This window comes from Linepithema humile, chromosome 1, assembly GCF_040581485.1.
Source record: "Linepithema humile isolate Giens D197 chromosome 1, Lhum_UNIL_v1.0, whole genome shotgun sequence".
Lineage (NCBI taxonomy): Eukaryota > Metazoa > Arthropoda > Insecta > Hymenoptera > Formicidae > Linepithema > Linepithema humile.
The window spans coordinates 31,426,049-31,448,468 of NC_090128.1; the positions used below are offsets into that span (position 1 = coordinate 31,426,049).

At 38.4% G+C, this 22,420-nt stretch overlaps 1 protein-coding gene across 1 annotated transcript in view; it reads right to left on the reverse strand.

Annotated features, from left to right (window-relative positions):
* Positions 1 to 22,420, reverse strand: part of LOC105668056 (adenylate cyclase type 10-like) — a 47,876-nt gene that overhangs the window by 11,132 nt on the left and 14,324 nt on the right. Inside the window, exons 17-20 of the mRNA XM_067347332.1 lie at positions 12,870 to 13,010; positions 12,033 to 12,182; positions 11,872 to 11,953; positions 11,509 to 11,732 (exon numbers count right to left, since the gene is read on the reverse strand). Of these exons, the coding sequence (XP_067203433.1) occupies positions 11,509 to 11,732; positions 11,872 to 11,953; positions 12,033 to 12,182; positions 12,870 to 13,010 (597 nt within the window). The remainder of the gene's footprint in view (positions 1 to 11,508; positions 11,733 to 11,871; positions 11,954 to 12,032; positions 12,183 to 12,869; positions 13,011 to 22,420) is intronic.

Sequence of the window (22,420 nt, forward strand, 5' to 3'; positions counted from 1 at the left end):
CGAGCCGTCCGAGCGCGAATTCGAGGGTACGTGGGTATCGCTTGAATTGCGCAAAGCCATCGACAAAGATTATCTCGTAACGAGGGTTTGTGAGATTTGGCAATACACCACAGCTCGCTACGATCCCGATACACAGCAGGGTGGATTATTCACGGAATATATAAACACATTTTTAAAATTGAAACAAGAAGCCAGCGGATGGCCGAGCGAGTGTGAGGATGACGTGTCTAAAGAACAATATCTTCGCGACTACGAGAAAACCGAGGGTGTCGTTCTCGATAAGCAAAACATCGCGAAAAATCCTGGTTTGCGCTCGGTCGCGAAGCTATGTTTAAATTCTTTTTGGGGGAAATTTGGTCAACGATCCAACCTGCCGAATACCGAGATCGTAAAAACTCAACAGCGTTTAGCGAGTTTACTCACGAGTCCTCAGCATGAGATAATCGAAATATTACCCGTAAACGAAAAAGTGATGTATGTTTTGTGGCGACTGCGAGAAGAGATGGACGTACCCTCGCCTCTTACTAACGTGGTTATAGCGGCTTTCACGACGGTACAGGCGCGTCTTGTATTATACAAATATTTAGATAAATTGGATCGTCGCGTTTTATATTACGATACCGACTCGTGTATTTACGTGAGCAGCGGTGTCTCCGATGAATACGAAGTGCGTAAAGGTAATTTCCTAGGCGATATGACGGACGAACTCGAGAGCTATATCGAGGCGTTTGTATCGGGTGGTCCGAAATTTTACGCATACGTGGTTTGCACAGCGGAAGGGCAAACGCGAGAAGTTTGCAAAGTAAAGGGCATAACTCTAAATTTCGAAAACTCACGCTTAGTTAATTTTAATAGTATTAGGGAATTATTATTACGTAAAGAGCGAGAAGGTCAAGAGGAGGAGGAGGAAGGGACGGAGTCGGCAACGGTAGAATCGCGTTCGATAAATCTATGTTTCAGAGCAATTCGACGTACAGCCTTTCACGAAATAATAACACGCGACGAAGTGAAAGCTTGCACACCCGTGTTGCTAAAACGTAGATTTCTCGACAGTCGTTGTTCCGTCCCTTATGGATATTTTCCGAACGCTAATTGTTATTTCACGATGCTGTTCTTTCGCTCTATTTTATTATTTAAATAATTACACGCATGTTTTCCCCATATATGTAAAGTTTATAAATTTTTTTGTAAAAAGTAAATAAAAATTGTGTTCTAAAAATAGAATAAGAATAGGCTAAGAAAATGATAAAATTATAGAAAAAAGTCATGTAAAGATTTAAGAAATAATAAAATTGTTTATATTTTATATCGTTTTTGCTTTGTATTTATATTCTGAAAAAATAATTCTCCAATGATTTTTCTCCAAGTTTATTTTCCCCTTTCTCTCTCTCTCTCTCTCCCCCCACATACATTAACGTAAAACGACTATTTTTGCCCAATTCTTTCCGTGGAAAGCAGCTTTTCATCGTGGGGGAGTATCATAAGCTCATGAACTCACTCCCCCGCGCGCGCAGGCGCTGACGCGAGCAATTCCGCTTGTTCAGCATTTACGCTTGTCCAGCTTCTCCGGTCTGAATTAGCTCGTAAAAGACCGTCGCGAAGTACGCTGGCGCGCGCGCACCTCCGCCGCGGAGTGCTCTCTGCCGCGATGGTAAGTTTACTTCATCGTACCGTTACACGGCTTTTTTTATGTTAGTGAAGACACGAGTGGTGTTCATTTCACAAGATGGATGTACGCTGGAAACATCCCTGGACGGCTATTGTCAGCGGTCCCACCGGCTGTGGTAAAACGGTCTTTGTAAAATCCTTTCTCAAATATTTACCCGAAATGGCCAATGTTTCTTTTGAAAGAGTCTTATTTTATTACGCCGAATGGCAAGACGCATATCGTCAACTACAATACATGTTTGCGAAAACAAAAGAGAAAGTGGGAGGACATGGAAGAGGGGAGGGAAAAATAAAGAGAAATATAATCGAGTTTCGCGAAGGGCTACCGCAAACGGACGATTATTCTTGCGATCCTCTCGCACCAAAATTGGTGATAATCGACGATCTTATGAGAGAATCATCCTCGTGCGACGTAATCGTTGATCTTTTTACAAAGGGTAGTCATCATAAGAATCTCAGTGTTATACTCATCACGCAAAATCTATTTCACCAGGGACGCGGACAGCGCGACATATCTCTTAATTCTAACTACATAACCGTCTTCAAGAACCCGCGCGATCGCGCTCAAATTCGCCATCTCGCGCGACAAGTGTACCCCCATGACCCAAAGTTTCTAGAAGAAGCATACTTTGACGCAACCTCACGCCCTCACGGATATTTATTACTCGATCTGAAACAATCGACTCCGGACAAATATCAATTTCGGACAAACATCTTTCCCGACGATGCGTTGCATTACGTCTACGTACCGCGCAGATCATTCTCAAGCGTATAAAAAGTATGTACTTGCGTTCGCGTGACGTCAGTTGCGAGAGACTTTCACACGATGAAAGAAGCGGTAGCAGCGTCAGACAGTGCAACGAAAACCGCTAAACGTTCGATCGGAAAGAGAAACGTTTGTCTTCTAGAGGCATTGTGTCATCTGAACAAAAATCAACGCACCTCCTTCCTGCGAACCGCGGATGAAAAATTTATTCGCTGTATTTGCAAATGCGTTTTCAACACACTCAATGGTAACGTTGCGCTCGAACGACGCGAAAAAAATCGTCTGAGCAAATACAAAACGGCGCTGCGTCGTATCGCGTCAAAGCGTGGAAATTGGAAGAATAAAAGAAAGCTATTGGTACAACGAGGTGGATTCTTATCCTATATCATCGTTCCTTTATTAGAGGCCTTATTTTCGCGAATTATAGACAGGGCGACGGATTAAAACACAAGAGAGAAAATAATATTGAGTGTTATGGAAAGAGCGAAAAAAATGGTTTTAATTTCTACGGAAAATCTCGAGAGAATGCAGTGTCAATTACATCATCCGCAGCCGACTACCGTCGGTGTACCTCTGGTGGAAAACACATCGGGGAACAACGAAAGCGCTAATAATAATAATTCCGTGCGAGCTCCCGGGACCCCTTTATCCAGACTCGATGCGGAGTTGAGTCAAATTCTTAATTCACCCTATCCGAAGGATGAAGCCGAGAGATGAAAGATGTACAAAGAGGTTCTTTGGCGATATCTTCACTTTGTACGAGTAGCACGAGGACGACGAAATCAAAAGGACGACACGCGTAACGCCGAGGAAGAAGAAGAGGAAGAAAAAGACGAAAATGCGTTGGACACATGTGAAGGAGTACCGGCGCACGATCTCACGGGCTCATTCGTTCCGGACTCTAGTCGTACGAGAAGCTTCCCGAAAGAACACGACACAAGTCTCGAGGTGATGAAAAGCGTCGGAAGAATAGTGGAAAGCGTACCGAAATCTTACCGTGCCGAAGCTCGCTTACTAACGAAACACCTACTCGATAAAACATCGTCGAGTAGAATTAGCTGGGATGAGCAAGGAGTCGTGACTATAGACGGTAACGTCGTAAAAGATTCAAATATCTCAGACCTGATAAACGAGGTGATGCGCGATAGAAAAACCGTGAAAACCGTGGGAAGAGTTCAGTTCGCGCGGTTACTTCACGACTTGAATATTCCCTCCACACTAGTGAGAAATAAAAAATTATTAGCAGTCGGTTCTTCGCAAAATATCGCGAAACTTAGCGGTCCTACGGCGAGTTCCACTCCTAAGAGAAACACGGATTCTCCGGTAGCGAGACGCCTGCTCGATTGGAATAAATTGGAATGACGGGTCTTGAAAAATTGTACTATGATCCCGCGCATTATGCCGGTTATTCGGCTGTTGATAATCTGTTTCGCGCGGCGAATTTATCCCGTAACAATGTCGTGCGATGGCTCGAAGCGCAAGATGCGTACACACTGCATCGTCCATTGCGACGGAAATTTCCACGAATGCATTACAACGTAACGAATATCGACGATCTGTGGGAGGCTGATTTGATCGAACTCCGAAATCTCAAAAGTTACAACGACGGATATGCGTATTTACTCGTGATTATCGATGTACTTAGTAAATATGTCTGGGTAGAACCATTGCGCGACAAGACGAGTAATTCCGTAATGGGAGCTTTCCAGTGCGTGCTCTCGAGAAGTAACGGACGCGTACCCGTATACCTACAAACGGACAAGGGTAAAGAATTTGTCGACCGCTACAAAAGCTTTTGGAAGAAAATGACATTCGTTTTCGTGTAGCCCGCAATCCGGATGTCAAAGCCGCCATCGTCGAGCGCTTCAACAGAACGTTGAAAGAACGAATGTGGCGTTATTTTACGCATAAAAATACGCGACGCTACATCGATGTTTTGCAAAATATCGTAAACGCCTATAATCACACCCGTCATTCGAGCACCAGAATGCAACCGTATGTCGTTACGAGAGAAAATGCACGTATCGCGCGTGAAAATATAACGCGCCAATGGAGGAGCAACGACGACGAAGCGAACGAGAAACGTCGAAAGGCTAAATACCACGTCGGTGATCTCGTTCGTATCAGTAGAGCAAAAGTCGTCTTCGAGAAAGGATACGAGGCACGGTGGAGCGAGGAGATATTTCGAATTCACCGTATACTCGATTGGCGAAAACCACGTGTGTACGAGCTGAGCGATTTAGCGGGAGAAGTCATAGACGGCATTTTTTACGAACAAGAATTGGCTCGGGTTGAAAAAAACTTGCAGGAAGAGGAGTTTATCGTCGATCGTGTGATAAGAAGTCGGGGTCGCGGTAATAATAAACAGGTGCTGGTTAGTTGGCGTGGTTATCCCAGCAAGTTTGATTCTTGGATCCCTGCTTCGAGTTTAACCCCGCTTGTTCGAAATGAGGACGGATCAATTTCTCTTGATTCTTCCCAGCAATAGTAGTATGCGCTATTTTCCGGACAATGCAACCACTTCCTTCATTACAGAATTACCCCATCCTATACACTTACACGGCGAATAGGAAGTCGCGCTTAACGAGATCCAATTTCCCACTACTTTTTTACACATAAATCACGATGAAAATGTCATTAGATTCGTCGATATTGAAAATGGTCGCGAGACGAGGAAAGGCGGGACGACGTTAACGTCGACGCAAGGAGTAATACCGAATGGTATTTACAAAAATATCGAGGAACTTATCTCCGCTATTAATTCGGCGTGCAAAAATGCGAATTTGCATATTAATTTGACACTAGAAGACGCTAGTGGTGGTAAAATCTTGTTCGAGATTACATGCGATGAAAATAAATGCAATCTGGTTCATCATATGAACGTTTCCGATAATCTTCTACGAATACTCGGTTGCGGTGGGGCCCTAACGACTAGTGAAATCGAATTCTATACAACACTTACTGCAACTAATCCTAATTCCAAAGATATTTTTACAGCACCTTTCATCAAACTCGGGTTTAAAAGAGAACAAAGAGGGCGCGCTGGAAATTTCTATACTCTCGAACCGCACGGATTGCTGCGCGGTATTCCCGATAAACTCTTTGTTTATTGTGATATTTGTGAACCTTATATAACCGGCGATGTGCAAACTCCACTTCTTCGAATAGTACCGGTCGAGCTGCAGCATTACGGTCATTATTACGCGTACGGAGCGAATCAAGTGAAACATTTCTCCGTCCCGCATTATATACCATTACGACAAACGTATTTTCGTAGGATTGAAATAGATATAAAAGATCAATTCGGAAAAAGAATACCATTCCAATCGGGAACGCTGACGGTGACGTTGCACTTTAGACGTTTCCAGTAAGAAAAAATCAGTCGGAAAAGCCGCACGCTATGACTAGACCGGAGGACCATGAATATTACGATATACAAAACGGAGGTCGGAGTGAAGGAATCACACGAGTTTTCGTCGGAGCACCCTATCAACGAGGACACGGAATCGGTAGTTTTCTCGGAGGATTATTCAGGAGGGCGCTTCCTTATCTGAGTAAAGGTGTACGAGCGGTTGGTAAAGAAGCTTTACGCGCCGGCATTAGCGTGATGGAGAATGTTGAAAATAATACACCGTTCAAGGAGGCGGTCAAATCTCGTTTCAAGGAATCGAGTGGAAATCTCAAAAGAAAAGCCCAAGAAAAAATAACTAGCTTGATGAAGGGTACAGGTTATAAAGTATCAGCGAAAACAGCCGCGCTTCAGTTTCCTTTCTTCAGTCACGAAAGACGCATCGCGGTTCCCAAGTGTCGTCGTCCTCATCGTCAGACAAGCAAAAAGAAATCGTCGAAAAATAGCAGCGTGCGAAGGAAAATCACGAAGAAAAAAAAGACAACGAAAAAAAAAAAATTCGCACAGCGGCTAGAAAGACCAACAGCAAAAAGCCATCCGGCACCACGAGGCGTCGTCGAGTCAAGAAACGTAGTGTAGCCGACATATTCTCTTAATTAGTGCGTGAATTAGGAATTTACGGAGCATGTCCTTTCTTTATACACATTCAAACAAGTGTTTAAAAAGTGAACTCGATCTCTTTTCTTTACCACTCACACAAACCAGCATCGAGAGTTCGCAATGGATTTATTACAAACCCGTAACGTCGCTCGCGGACGACGCGCCTATAGAATTTGTCATACCCGGTCATGGAGAAGATTATCTAGATCTCACGCACACCATGCTGAGCCTTCGCGTACGCGTAGAATCTTCCCCCCTAGCAGGAGGTGGTACCGCCGTTGGCACCCCCGAATTCAAAGTAGGCCCTGTAAATCATTGACTGCATTCCATGTTCAACCAAATCGACATATATTTCAATCAAAAACTCGTGTCGCCCCCAAACAACGCTTACGCGTATCGGGCTTACATCGAGGCGTTATTAAATTATTCTTCACCCGCAAAAAACTCCCATCTGACCTGCTGTCTGTGGGATATGGATACCCCAGGTTTAATGGACGCCCTCCTAGAGTCGCAAACCCCAAATCAGGCTCTCGTGAGACGCTCGCGTTACATTCGAGACGAACAGGCGCTAGATCTCATAGGTCATCTTCACTGCGACGTTTTCAATCAGGATAAATTCTTAATCAACGGGGTGGAAGTTAGAATGAGGCTCGTTCGCTCGAAAGATTCGTTTTGCCTTATGGAATCTAATTCACTGTCAAAAATACGCCTTCTAGACGCTAGTCTGCTCGTTAGAAGAGCAAAGATAAGCCCTGGTGTGTTACTCTCGCATGCGAGAATGTTGAGTAAAACCACCGCCAAATATCCTCTCACAAAAGTCGAGGTTAAAACATTTACGATTCACGCTGGACTCATAGGGGAATCGATAGATAATGTAATACTCGGACAACTGCCAAAACGTGTAATAGTCGGTTTTGTCGATAACAGAGCGTTTAATGGTAATAGAAAACTGAATCCGTTTAATTTCAAAAACTACGGTATAAATTTCTTTTCTCTGTATGCCGATGGTATGCAAATTCCCAGTAGACCGTTACAACCGAACTTCTCGAAAGACGAAGGCCTTTACGTCGAAGCCTACCACACGCTCTTCTCGGGAACCGGCATTCACTTCTTGAACGAGGGAAATTTTATAAGTAGAGAGGATTATGGCCAGGGCTACACTCTTTTCGCTTTCGATCTTACCCCCGACTTGTCCGCTCATTGCGCCGGACATTGGAATCTCGTGAAACATGGTAGTTTGCGATTAGAAGTGAAATTTGAAAAGGCGCTTACCGCGACCGTTAATTGTATCGTTTACGCAGAGTTCGATAACATTCTAGAAATAGACTCCTCTCGACAAGTTATCGTCGATTTTGCCGGTTAGACTTTTATAACGCCAAACCCCCGCCTCCCACTACTACTACTACACACATTTTTCCCTTACGTCTGTTTTCTTAAATGGCGTGTGAAGCAGCGGAAACAGATTCAGTCCTGTTCGAGACACGAACGTCGTCGCTTCGTTTGAAAATAAAGAGTGAGTACTTGGACATAACTATGGATATAGTCATTGATATACAGGGTTTCCGCGATGCCGCCGAGAAGTTTATTCCGAAAGAAGTAGCTGTCGTTGCGATTAACTCACCAATCATCGGACACTGGATTATGACGCCTCCCTATCCCTTTGACGATTTACCCGATAAATCGAGACGAGAAAACAACTGGCTTTCGCGAAATTATCACGGAATCGAGTGGTTCGATGGCGAAACTGATCTTAAATGTTTCGTAATACAACTACGTGAAATAACACGTCGAGCGCGCTACATCTATAGCAGGGGGCAGGAAAAGGCACACTATCTGAGGCGTCTACTTTCCAGAAACGTATATAATCTAGAAGGAATTTCTCCGGCATTTAAAAATTTACCAGAAGTCAAAGAGAGCGGACATCGGTGCTCTCACCACGGCTTTCGATTTTGCTCTACAGACAAATTTCTTTGCGCGTTACGCAACGCTTGCAAATTGAAACGCTGGATAGTCACTCAAAACACTAGCAGTGAGTGTAGCATCGTTTCGAGCTGCGATGATCTTTCTCATGAGAATTGGAGCGTAAGCGAAAAAACCGACAGTGCTGTTTTTATGAAAAAGAATAAAAATCTTGATATAATTCGCAATATCGAAGCGTGGCGTAACGCTACGGAAGAAGAAGAAGAAGAAGAGAAGAATCAATCACTTTATTACATTGCAAAAGATACACCGTACGTAAAGAAAGAAGAAGAATATCCTACCGATAGCTACGCTCAACAAACCATCCCCGTTAACACACAATCATTCGAGAACGTCTACTCTTTGCGTAAGGAGGTAAACCCCTGCGACTCTACTATACAAATAATTCCTCGCACGCGAGCACCGTCTTGTTACGCGACAAATGAATTCGTTGGAAATCTTACACGCGTTGCATCGTCTCAATGTCAGATATGCGGGAGTCTATCCTGCCGACAGACTACCGAGGGTGTGGACGAGGTCGACAGCCATTGTCGCTAATACAGACGAACATGACCGCCCCGGAAGACACTGGGTCGCCTTTTACATCGACGAGCATGGTACCGGCACATATTTCGATAGTTACGGAATCCCGCCACACTCGGATCAACGATTTCATTTGCGACTTCGACGAAATTCCATCACGTATCGATGGAACACCGAGCAGCTACAAGGATTTTTTTCGCAAACATGCGGTCAATATTGCTGCGTGTTTCTTTACTATTTGTCTCTTGGTTACAGCCTTTAGCAATTTCTTCGTCTTTTCACCAATGATTATAACCAAAACGACAGACTGATAGTATGCTTATATCGCAAAATTTTTCTTTGTAAAAAGAATGAGCAAACGAAACTACCTACTAGTACTTGTTGTAATATTCAACGATGTATTTTAAAAAATTTAAAATAAAACATTTTTTTCATATATTTAACATTTCTCGATGTGCGCTTTGAAATAATATTTTTAGAATGTATTCAGTAAGTTGAATAAAATATTTTTATATTTTGACTGTAATGTTCAATTATGTATTTTTAAAAAAAATTCCAAATAAACGATTTTGTATTCCATTTCTTGCATTTGTTTCCTTCCCTTTTCACATGTTCCTGCACGCTCCACTCGCTATCGTCAATTCTTACAGCACGTTCAATCTGCGAAAACGGGTGGCTGACGCTCACCCCGTTCACGCAATATCGAGCGCTCGACCCCTTAACCATCGCATCAAATATTAAACTAAAAGTCGAATGATCATTCGTCGCTGCGACGTCATTCTTTTGTTTGCTATACGTGCCAGAGAGTCCGGGGTACCTCATATAGACGCGGTCCCAGTATAAATGCGCCCCTTCCCTTCGCAGATTAGAGGCGACTGTGTGACGTCGTTTGTTTACATGCTCCATACCTGCCAGAGAGTCCGGGGTACCTAGTATAGACGCGGCCCCAGCACATATACATCCCTTCCCTTCGCAGACTAGAGGCGACTGTGCGACGCCGTTTGTTTACATGCTCCATACCTGCCAGAGAGTTCGGGGTACATCATATAGACGCGGTCCCAGCATATATACATCCCTTCCCTGCCAGGTCCCATAGCCATAAATACGACACACCATTTTACTATCATTAGATGTATAGGTAGCCCAGCAGACTAGGACCAGGACTAGAAATCCAGCGATCCAGGTTCAAACCCAGCTTGAATTTTTCTCAATTCCGAAAAATAAAAATCACTTGTCAACAGCCGCCATCTTGTAGACGTCCACCATGTTGGACCCACTGCCGCCATCTTTTCCCCCTCCCCTCCCTGTGACATCATTTGTTTTGACGCCAGACCAAATGTAGGTCAGTGGGTCAAATATGGGGTAGGTGGTGGGGGTTTGTTGTGACGCCCCATACCTGCCATATACTACTTTTGATGTATGCTTCGGGTCATTATCCTGTTGAAATATCCAATCTTGTGGCGTTTTTTCTTCAGCATATGTTAATAAATTTTTTTAAAAAATATTTTTGTAAATAGCAGCGTTCATAATCCCGTTGATCTCGACAAGTGGACCGACTCCTTGCGCAGAGAAAACTCCCCAAACCGTTACACTTCCTCCACCGTGCTTTACGGTAGGATTTGATACCGCACATCATTTCTGCTACCAATAGGACGTCGTACATGTTGTCTACCATCGCTTCCAAAAAGATTAAATTTGGATTCGTCTAAAAAAGCTACTTTTTTACAATCTTTGATTGTCCAATTTTGATGATCTTTGGCAAATTGTAATCGGGCTTTCTTGTTCTTTTTACTAATTAATGATTTTTTAATACCTATACGTCCAAAAAGTTCTACATCATGTAGTCTTTGTGTCACAGTACTACGGCTAACATCAGCAAGGTTTTCGTCTTGTAGCTCGCGTGCAATTTCGGCAGCAGTTTTCTTGACATTCGCATTTGATTTGCGCTATATGACAAAATCTACTTTTTTTTATGTTTTTCGTGGCCTTCTACTACGTGGGCGATCTTTGAAACCGTATCCAGTACAATACTTAGCAATAATATCATTCACGGTTGATTTACCTATTGTCAATAATGAAGCGATTTCACGAGAAGACTTTCCGTCTTCTGAAAATTTAATTACTCTCTCATGAATTTGGATTTGCGTATACCGAGCCATGTTTATGCTTTGACGACCTTCTATAAACTAAATGTAATCATTTAAAGCGCTACCATTTATAAACAAACTATTAAAATTCTATTGTGAGTCAAATATATTAAGTGGCCGGAAACTTTTGCACATGTACATATGACAATTATGACAATACATATTTTCACAAACATAAACAATATTTTTTCACTATATTATCTTATTTCCTACATCTTGTGCTTATATCTGATAATGGTTAAAATTTGATTAGGCTATTTTTTTATAAATTTGAATGCAAAATGTCGCTGGCCGGAAACTTTTGCACGCCACTGTATATAATTGCTACGAAAATAAAATTAACCAGTTAAATAATAATTTTTAACGATTTAATAATTTTTTAAATTAATATATGATTCTAGGTAAATAATAGATACCATTTTTTGTATGTTTGACCGTATAAATCACTTCTTCAAGTTGGATTTCGGGAAACTCGACAGTTTTTCTTTTTTTATTTTCTTGCGCGTCGTATTTTGTGATAGTTTTGCCTAACAATCTTGTAAATTGTAACTCACTGCACGCTATACATCGTCTGGTATGTCGCTGAAGATATTTTAATGCCTTGCTATGCAATTCCATCTTCTGAGTTTCCGTAAGTGATCTTTATATATAAACAAGACAAACGCAATTTTCATTAAGATTTTTAAAATTTTGTGCTATTTAAAACAGTATCTTAATATTGTTATAATCGATTATTATGATTGATTAGAATTATATAACGATAACAAAATCATCAGTACCTGTAAGTAGTTTCGCGAAACATCGATATATTGAAACGCATCAGACCGCAGGACGCGTATCGCGGCAAGTCAGCTAGTTCATCTGGGCGAATTTTACTTTCATTACAAAAGTCCTTAATGAAACATACGGTTTCTGTAGACAGGTTTGACTTAATACGTACTTGGTGTTACGAGACCCACACATTCACATGCGGATTCTATCGAGACACTAGGTCTGTTTATATTTCTGTAAAACACCAGCGGTCTGATACTCGCAGTAAAATCTCCTAGTGCGCATCCCAAAATCCGAATTTCGAAGAGTTTCTGAATAGCTGCAATGCGTAAAAAATATTACCTTTTTTATTCTTTCTTTCAACAATTTTTTTGTTCTTTTTTAATTGCGTATCGAAATTATGTAATTATTTATAAAAAAAGATAACATTGCATGAGATAGGCAACTTTTAAATAGGGGAGACCGGGATGGAACAGTATACTTAACACTTTCGCAACCGTTATATATTCGGCTCTGCTCAACTCTATTTTGGAGATGGAAATAAAGGATTCGGATTCCCTTATTCGTTATGTAAAAAAGTCTGTATTCCAGCCTTTACTCTTGTGCCTCAATCTTGCACACATACACACACACTCAGACATACGCATGAAATTTTTAGACACCAATCTTTTTTACTAGGCTTCTAAGCTCATTTTTAAAAATTCACTGATATTCTTTCATGTTATACCGAAGACGAGCGCTATATCTTTCGCACGAAAAAACTGCAGAATTTTTATATTAAACAAATATTGACACCACGTGCAGATAACAAAACTGTAATTTAAAAAATTTTTTTTGTTTTTTATGAACATTATAGTGTATAATGCTGGTGGAAATTAGGCTACTTTTCCCGTTCTACTCCGGTACCCCATTCCGCCCTTGTCTCCCCTATATCGTAATATTGAAGATGATTTTGAAACAGCAATTGGAATTAACATCTACATTTTACTAATAGCTATTCTTTTACCAAGTGCAATTTCTCTCGCAGATATAAAATTCATTAGATACTGCAACATGTTTCTGTTAACAATTTCTCCCAACACTGACGCGCATTTTAATAATAGTTGATCCAGTGGTGTTAAAGAATCAAAAAGCTTCAAGATCATTACTAGAAATGTAATATAAGATTATATTATTTTTATATAATTGTATCATTGAGAGAAGAAGACAGAGAATTATTTAAAACATATATTAAAATATTATAATGTTTAAATAACAAATTATTGTAAGATAAAATGCCTGAATTTCGGGTACCATTTGTATTTGTTTAAATTCTGACCAAATAAGATTATTAAAATTTAAAAAAAACTCTTTATACTGTTACATCCTTGTGCAGTTTGCAATAATTTTTTATTTTAAGGGGTTATGAAATTATATCTTTAGAGAGGCAATTTCTTATCTCGAGTCAGTGATGCGATATTTCCCACAGCGGTCCCGGCTCCGCTGCCTCACACAACCTTACAGAAGCGCTACGTCACGTATCCGTGTGAGCTCGGCCGTTCAACCAATGGAAGAGAGCGAACGCTCCCTTCCACCGAGCCGACACAACAGACGATAAATGCATGCTACTTGCATGCATAAAGGCAAGCGTTTCTGATTCAGAAAAGAAATTCTGAGGCGAGTGGCTGGAATATTAGAGATCACCTGTTCGAAACCTGCTTCGTGCAACTTTTTTTTCTTTTTTCCACATTTGTTTCTAACATAGTAAATTATTAGATAATATTTTTTTGCCCAAAAAAATAATATTTTCTATTTATTATTAATATTCGCATATATTAAACTAACAATTTTAGAAATAATACAGATCTGCTATTGTTAATAGAAAAATGAAGTTATTTTACAATGTTGCAACAAAGTGCTAATTTAACATATGCGAATATTTTTAATAAAGATAAAATAATTTTTTTTAGCCAAAAACATTATCTAATAATTTACTTAAAATAAATATCGAAAAAGGAAAAAAAGTTACAAAATCACAGTTTTCAAACACGAGATTTTTAATATTCTTGCCATTCGCCTTACTCGTTTAGCCATGCTTGTTATTTTACATTTATCAACATAAAAGATTACACGCCTGCAAAGCTTTTAATTATTTATTTTAAACTACTGCATATTAGCAAGAGTTACTGCAGTAACTACATATACATGTACTGTGGAGATTAGTGGAGGAACACAGTAGCATATTAAAACTGCAGTCAAATAGATGTAGATTGGTAATTTTATTAATACTATTAATAAGTAGTGGTCTTCCGCACCACCTTTGAGGTTCCACTTATGGCGCGTTCGATTTTTTTTTAAGTGGATCGTCGCCTGGAGCCCTATTGTACCACTTTTTTTTACACCTGTTATTTACAGGTTAAAATAATTTACAGAAGTTGACACTGTATTTTTGTATCTATATACTTACTGTACTTTGTATACTCACTGTACTTGTACTTTTGCGCGTTGCGCGTATATTGGCGAGTTGGGAAAATTACTTACTTTATAATTTTTTATAAATACAAAATATATTTTGTATTTATTATGCCTGCAATGCTATCAAGAGTAATGAAAAATACAAGGTGTCCCATTTTAAACAATCCACTCAAATATCTCAGAAACACCGAGTTAAATAATAAAATTTTTTAAATAAAAGTTGTAGGATTTGAAGAGGGAAAAAATATAGGGATATTTGTTTGACCTTGGATGGAAGCGCTTCTGAGATTTGAAGGTCATTTTTATTTTTTTAAATGAAACCACATACTTACATAAACTATAAAATATCTCGTTAAATATTAATTTTTCAATTATCTTACTTCAACACTTTTATGCACAAAATAATGAGGAATCAATTGGTGTAAAAAAATACATAGTTGACTTTAAGAAAAAAGTATATATATTTAAGAAGAAAGTATATTATATCATATCTGCTAAATATAGCTTAAATATAGCTCTGCTAGATTTTTTCTTAAAGACAACTATGTGTTTTTTTTATACCAATTGATTCCTCTCATTATTTTGTGCATAAAAGTGTTGAAGTAAGATAATTGAAAAATGAATATTTAACGAGATATTTTATAGTTTATGTAAAATTATGTCAAATTAAAGTATAAAATATCTTGTAAACCATTCAATTTTCGGCCATCCTAGTTTTATAACTTTTTACGACAAATATTATGAGAAATCGATTTATATAAAAAAATTAAAGTGGTTCCATTTAAAAAAATAAAAATGACCTTCAAATCTCAGAAGCGCTTCCATCCAAGGTCAAACAAATATCCCTATATTTTTTCCCTCTCCAAATCCTACAACTTTTATTTAAAAAATTTTATTATTTAACTCGGTGTTTCTGAGATATTTGAGTGGATTGTTTAAAATGGGACACCTTGTATTTCTCATTACTCTTGATAGCATTGCAGGCATAATAAATACAAAATATATTTTGTATTTATAAAAAATTATAAAGTAAGTAATTTTCCCAACTCGCCAATATACGCGCAACGCGCAAAAGTACAAGTACAGTGAGTATACAAAGTACAGTAAGTATATAGATACAAAAATACAGTGTCAACTACTGTAAATTATTTTAACCTGTAAATAACAGGTGTAAAAAAAAGTGGTACAATAGGGCTCCAGGCGACGATCCACTTAAAAAAAAATCGAACGCGCCATAAGTGGAACCTCAAAGGTGGTGCGGAAGACCACTACTTATTAATAGTATTAATAAAATTACCAATCTACATCTATTTGACTGCAGTTTTAATATGCTACTGTGTTCCTCCACTAATCTCCACAGTACATGTATATGTAGTTACTGCAGTAACTCTTGCTAATATGCAGTAGTTTAAAATAAATAATTAAAAGCTTTGCAGGCGTGTAATCTTTTATGTTGATAAATGTATGTTAGAGTGAAGACATCTTCTGGCCTTTAGAAGAGAGAGAGAGAGATGACGTGTGGTTTCCCTCTTCTCTTTCTTATACTATTAAGAGTTTTTCTTTTGTTTTTAGTTTTATATATACAGCGTAGCTGCGCCACATTTACTTACTTATGTTAAGACCGTTGTCGATGTCTCATCTAATGTTAGAGTGTTATATAGAATATTACCAAGTAGTGTTAAATAATTAGAGATAGGATATAGAATTAAGAATTAGATAACTAAGAGTGCGCAGTGATAGAGTGATATATATTTGTACTAAGAAAGGAGGTCGTGTGTGGACTGACTAAGGCTGTCCTTCGTTCAACCTCGCGCATTCTGCCAGGTTATGAGCCCAGTCACTTGGTGAACAAGAAATTAAGAGTTCCTTCAGAGAAACCGTAAGTACATATTTAAGCAGGTGCTAGTCAAAGGAAAATAGAGAGGGGCGGAACTATAAGAGACCGGACATGTCATGTAAAAACGAATGATATTGTATCAATCTCAGAATTCCAAGAAATTTAGAAAATCACGCTTGTGTCGCAAAGAAAACGTGTCTCAAAAATAGATCAAAATAGGAAATATATCTAAGATAAATTCTAAAGAAAACAATTGCATGAACTGTCCGGTACTTGGCGGGAAACAAAGTCACGTGGTCCAGCCATAGCCATAAAATATATGCAGAATCGCAATCGATCAAGCAATAGAAATGAATGCTGTGCAGTGACGAAGCGCGGCGCCAGTGTATGTCATTCTCCGGTGTAAACGGACTAATAGTGTACATGCACCGGAACCATAAAACGCAGGGCGTGTAGTGGTATAAACTATATAGCATCCTGCGCGTGACGCGCGAAATCATTTGAGAAAGAGAGAAATTATACAGAGAACTTAATAAAGAGAAATTATATCTTATTAATATAAGAACTATCAAAGAATTTAAATAAATTAAAAGATCAGTGTGAACCGACTGTACTCATGTAAGTGATCACCCCCACCCATTAAGTAACGGCAAAATCGTAGTACGACTAGTCGGTTTGGGAGGGAGTATATGAGTGCAGGCGGTAAATACAAAAGATCAGAATATTGATTTGTCGTACAAAGCAATATTCACGTGTGCGAAATAAGGTAAAATAACAAAGAGTAATGTTTGGCAGGAAGCAGAGATATATATTCAGAGATGGAAGGGCAAGGAAGGAAAAAAGACGACCAAACTTCAAAAACAACAAAAGGTAAATTTATTTCCTAACTTATATTTGCACACAATAAATAAAAATTGTGGAGAAAGAGAACAAGAATATGGATCCATAAGTATGTGGTAATATGTCCAAGGACATATAACATGTACGCTGTTCGTAAGTCCAAACATTAATGAGAATATAATCTACATGCTAATCATATTAACCGAAATTACAGAGACACAAGATGAAAACAAGGCCATACTAAACACAATGGTAAAACTACTGATACAACAAACCGAAGCAACTACAAAACTAGGCACATACGTGCAAAAAAATGTATGAAGGGATGGAGACCCTCATAACATCAATAAAAGCACAAGAACAAATAGGAAAGGACCTAAAAAAAGTGACCGAGACCTGTCTAGCCGACGTCCGCACCCTTTCAGAGAAAGTAAGAGAAGTACCAACAAATACAGAGATCTCAGAAATTATACACTCTACTGCTATCGAACCAAATAATACAGAGTGGTCAGAAATTCAAAATCAAACAAATAATACCAAGAATATTACTCATATGCAATCACTAAATGAAATGACTAAAACCTTTGCAAATTTAAATAAAACTTTAGAATGCAATATACAAAGAAAATTTAATATTAAAAGAGATTACAAACTGACAACTAAAAGCAATCTAGATCTTTGGTTAGATTCCTTAAATTCAGAATTAGCTGCGAACGATTTATTAGAAGTATTAAATAATAATAATAATAATGACAATTCAGAGAAAACAATGAAAGAAAAAAATATCATTAGAGACATTATAATAAATAGACTCGACTCTAAATACCATCAAAAAATCATAGAATTAAAAGACCCCAAAGACATATTACTAAAAATTAAAGAAATTAAGAGACTAGAGACAAACATGACGCACGTTACTGTAAGACAAAAACTCTATAGCATTAAAAAGTCACAAAAAGAAAAAGCGGTCGATTTCTTCGATAGATTCGACAATATCATAAGAGAATACGAAATTTGCAATTCCGAAATAGAACTAACTGAAAAAGAAATAAGAGCTGCCTTCTACAATGCAGTGTCTGACTCCAGCCCGGAGCTGAGAACGGCATATATTGTAAAAGGCCAAACAGGTCCAGAAATGACCATTGAACAAATGAAGACTTGTCTCTTACAGATAGAAGCAACAAGACAAAATACAGAGGCCAGAGCAAATATGATTCAGAGGACGGAGCCACGAGCAGGAACATCACATCAGAGCACAGGGGACATAAAATGCTATCGTTGCAACAAAATAGGCCACTGGCAATCTGATTGTCCATTGAAGACTTATGGTCTGTGGTTCTGCTATGTGTGCAATATGATCACAGACCATAAGGGCGACAATTGCCCGAACAAAGTTCAAAGGTATGAACCTATTAAAAATAACTCAAATATTAACACATTAAACAGAAGCAAAGATAGCGGTAGAGGTAAATTCAGAGGTAGAGGAAATAAAGTTCAGAGTAGGTACCATCCTTATGACAAGAAAAACCAACCGAAAAACCCAACAGCTAAGATTGCAGGTAAGCATAACATAACAAAACAAACTGACAAAAAGATTAGTTTTATAGCTGACTCAGGAGCAACAGAACATATAGTAAGTAAAGGATTACTGCTCAAAAAATTTTATCAAAACAATAGGAGAAGAAATTCGGAGTGCAAATAAAAACAAAAGAGCAAATATAAAAATAGATGGAAAAGGAAACTTACATTTAAAATCAAGCATAACAAACGAAACGATTTTTCTATTCAACGTAATAGCAGCACCAGGAATATCAGATAACTTACTGTCATTAAGAAAATTTGCAGAAGCGGGTTATGGTATATATCTAGATAACACGGAAATAAAAATCTTTAATAAAGAAAATGGGGAAGAATATATAACGGGAAATTACATAAAACCGAACTGGATAATAGATTTTGAAGTAAATAATTCTGAAGATACAGAGAACAAAAGCAATAAGTACAGAGTAACTGCAAATCTAATTTCTCTAGAAGATTTCCTGTCACAACCTCAGACGGACCAAGGGAATTCAGAAAGTACAATAGACATACAGAGACCGCCTGAGGTTGGGAGGGAGAAAGTACAGGAAATCACGGAAAACATAGAAACAAAGGAGAAAAATCAAACAGAGACTGGAATTTGGAGTGAGGAATTAAATAGGAAAATTTTGGATCTAAATAATGTTATACCAGAAACAGAGACAAATAAACTAATAAATAATGCAGAGAAACAAAATAATGAAAATACTAAATACAAACCATCTGAAGGAATGATTTGGCACCTGAGGCTGGGACACACGTCATTAGAATATATGAGACAAATGCAAAAGTACGAAGATAAGTTGAAAAAGATCAAATTTAACAGAGAAATATTAGACTGTGAAACGTGTGTTCTGGCTAAGATGGAGAATCTTCCTTTTAAAAATCAGAGAAGTAGATCAGATAGACCACTACACACAATACATGTAGACACGATGGGCAAGATCTCACCGGAGTCATTCCCGGGAAAGAACAGATATATCATAGTATTCATTGATGATTATACTAGGTATGCAAAAGCTTACAGTGTGAAACAAAAGAGTGAATCCGGCCAATGTCTAGAAAGATATTTAACACACATAAGAAATCTGTCTGAAAAGAATGAAAGAGTATGCTTTATCAGAGCAGACAACGGTACAGAGTTTACAGGAGGAGAATTTGCAGAAATAATGAAAAAAGAAGGAATCAGTGGTGATTTTTCACCACCATATACTCCAGAGTTGAATGGCACAGCAGAGAGATTTAATAAAACAATTCAGAAAAAAATCAGAGCCCTCATGATTGACTCAGGACTACCATCAACAATGTGGATTTTTGCAACCGAAGCGGCAGTACATATCTACAACCGGACACCACATAAAGGTATTGAATTCAAAACACCTTTGTCAAAAATTAATCCCAAGGTGAAAAGCCACGTAGAAGAACTGAGAAGATTTGGATGTCAGGCGTACATAAAAATTCCAGTCCCAGAAAATAAATTTTCAGAGAGAGCAATAAAAGCTATTCTGGTGGGATATACGTCAACAGGTTACTTGCTGTGGCATCCACAGACACAAAGATTCTTAAATTCTAGGCATGTAAAGTGCAACGAAAAATTAGTCTACAAGAATGTGGCTAAAATAGCTGAATCAACTGAAATAGAAATTGAAGAATCTAGAGAGGAAATTGCGGAGGAACAAGATAAAATAACAGAGAGACGAGAGGATCACTCAGTTGATTCAGAAACAAAACAAATAGATGAACTAGAATACACGACAAAAAGAAGAGGCAGACCCCTAAAGAGGAAAGCCAACCAAGAAAAGGAATCGAAAACTAGAAAATTGCCAGATAGGAAAACAAAAGGCAATCCTCAGAGAGATCCAGATTTTGTTTACAGAATTCAGAGTATTGAGACAGAGGAAATTGATAAGCGGACTGAAGATGAAATAGTACATGCAAATTTAGCCAGTGTCAACAGAGACCCAACAAATTACAGAGAAGCGATGGAATCGCCAAACAGAGAACAATGGATAAGAGCGATAAGAGAAGAGCTAAATTCAATGACAGAAAATAAAGTTTGGGAAATTGTAAATAGACCAACAAAATCTGCTAATTGTAAGAAAATAAACATCATTGATTCCAAGTGGGTGTTCAAGAAGAAAAATGAAGAAAATGGTCAAGAAAAATTTAAAGCCAGACTTGTAATTAGAGGTTTCAAAGACAAAAATGAGTACGAGATATGTGAAACCTATGCACCAGTTTCGCGCCTGTCAGTTATTAGATCAGCACTGGCCATTATAAATAAATATGACTTGGAAGCAATACAACTGGATGTGAAAACTGCATTTCTCAATGGTATGTTGGATGACAACATATTTATGGAAATTCCAGAAGGAATCGAAGTCAATGATAGTACCAAAAGAAATAAAGTGTGCAGACTAAAGAAAACGTTGTATGGATTAAAGATCAGTCCAAAGAAATGGAATCAGAGGTTTACAGAGGAGGCTTTGAAACTGGGACTAGAGAAAGATATAAATGATCCATGTCTATTCACTTGGAGGAAAAATGGAGAAGTTGTATTGCTAGTATTGTATGTTGACGACATCATACTAGCAAGTAATAACACAGAGAAAATGAAACAAATCAAGACTAGTTTATGTAACACATTCCGAATGAAAGATCTAGGAGAACCTAAATTATACCTAGGAATGAAAATCAAGAGAAATAGAGAAACAAGAGTTATGACACTGAGTCAATCGGAGTTTACAGAAAATATACTAGAAAGGTTTCAAATGAAAGAGAGCAAAGCACAGAATACACCAATGGTGACACGACAGATGAAAAATAAAGAAAATAAAAATCCAGAAAGACTGAAAGAGACTACAACTCCTAGTAAAGCACCTTACCGAGAAGCTATTGGATGCCTGCTTTACTTAGCCAGAGCTACGAGACCAGACATAGCTTTTGCAGTAAATTATTTATCCCGAAGACAAAAGGATCCCAAGGAAAGTGATTGGAAAGACGTAAAAAGGATCTTTCGCTATTTAAGAGGAACCACAGAGATGGGACTAACGTTCAGAGCAAAAGAAGAACAATTAGAAGCTTACGCAGATGCAAGCTTCAAGGATTGTGAGGATTCAACATCAACAGGAGGATACATAATAAAACTCTATGGAAATGCTGTATCATGGAGAAGTTACAAACAGTCCCACATAAGTCTGTCTACCTGTCAGGCGGAATATCTCGCCATGAGTGAAGCTTGTCAAGAAATAGTATCCTTGGACAAAGCCATAAGAGACATTACTGGGAAAACCTTTTACCCAGTGACAATCTGGTGCGATAACAAATCAGCTGGAGCAAGCACTCAAATGGATGGATCACACAGGTTAAAAAATTTTGATGACGAACTCTCAGAGATTCAGAGAAAACTCGAAGAAAGAGAATTAACAGGAAATAAAAGACATATAGCAGAAACACATGGAGATTATATAAAGAGCTGTGTGTTGAGCAATCAAGTTAGGGTAAGGTGGATTAATACAAATGAGAATCCAGCTGATATTCTGACAAAACCTCTACCGGCCCCATTACATACTTATTTCAGAGAAAAATTATTAAATATATTATGAGTTACATTAAATTCAGAGTCGTAGAATTTGTGTTATTTGTTTCAGACTCCCTTGAGCTAGAAATCGAGGAGCCAAGACCAGAAGAGGAGGGAGTGTTAGAGTGAAGACATCTTCTGGCCTTTAGAAGAGAGAGAGAGATGACGTGTGGTTTCCCTCTTCTCTCTCTTATACTATTAAGAGTTTTTCTTTTGTTTTTAGTTTTATATATACAGCGTAGCTGCGCCACATTTACTTACTTATGTT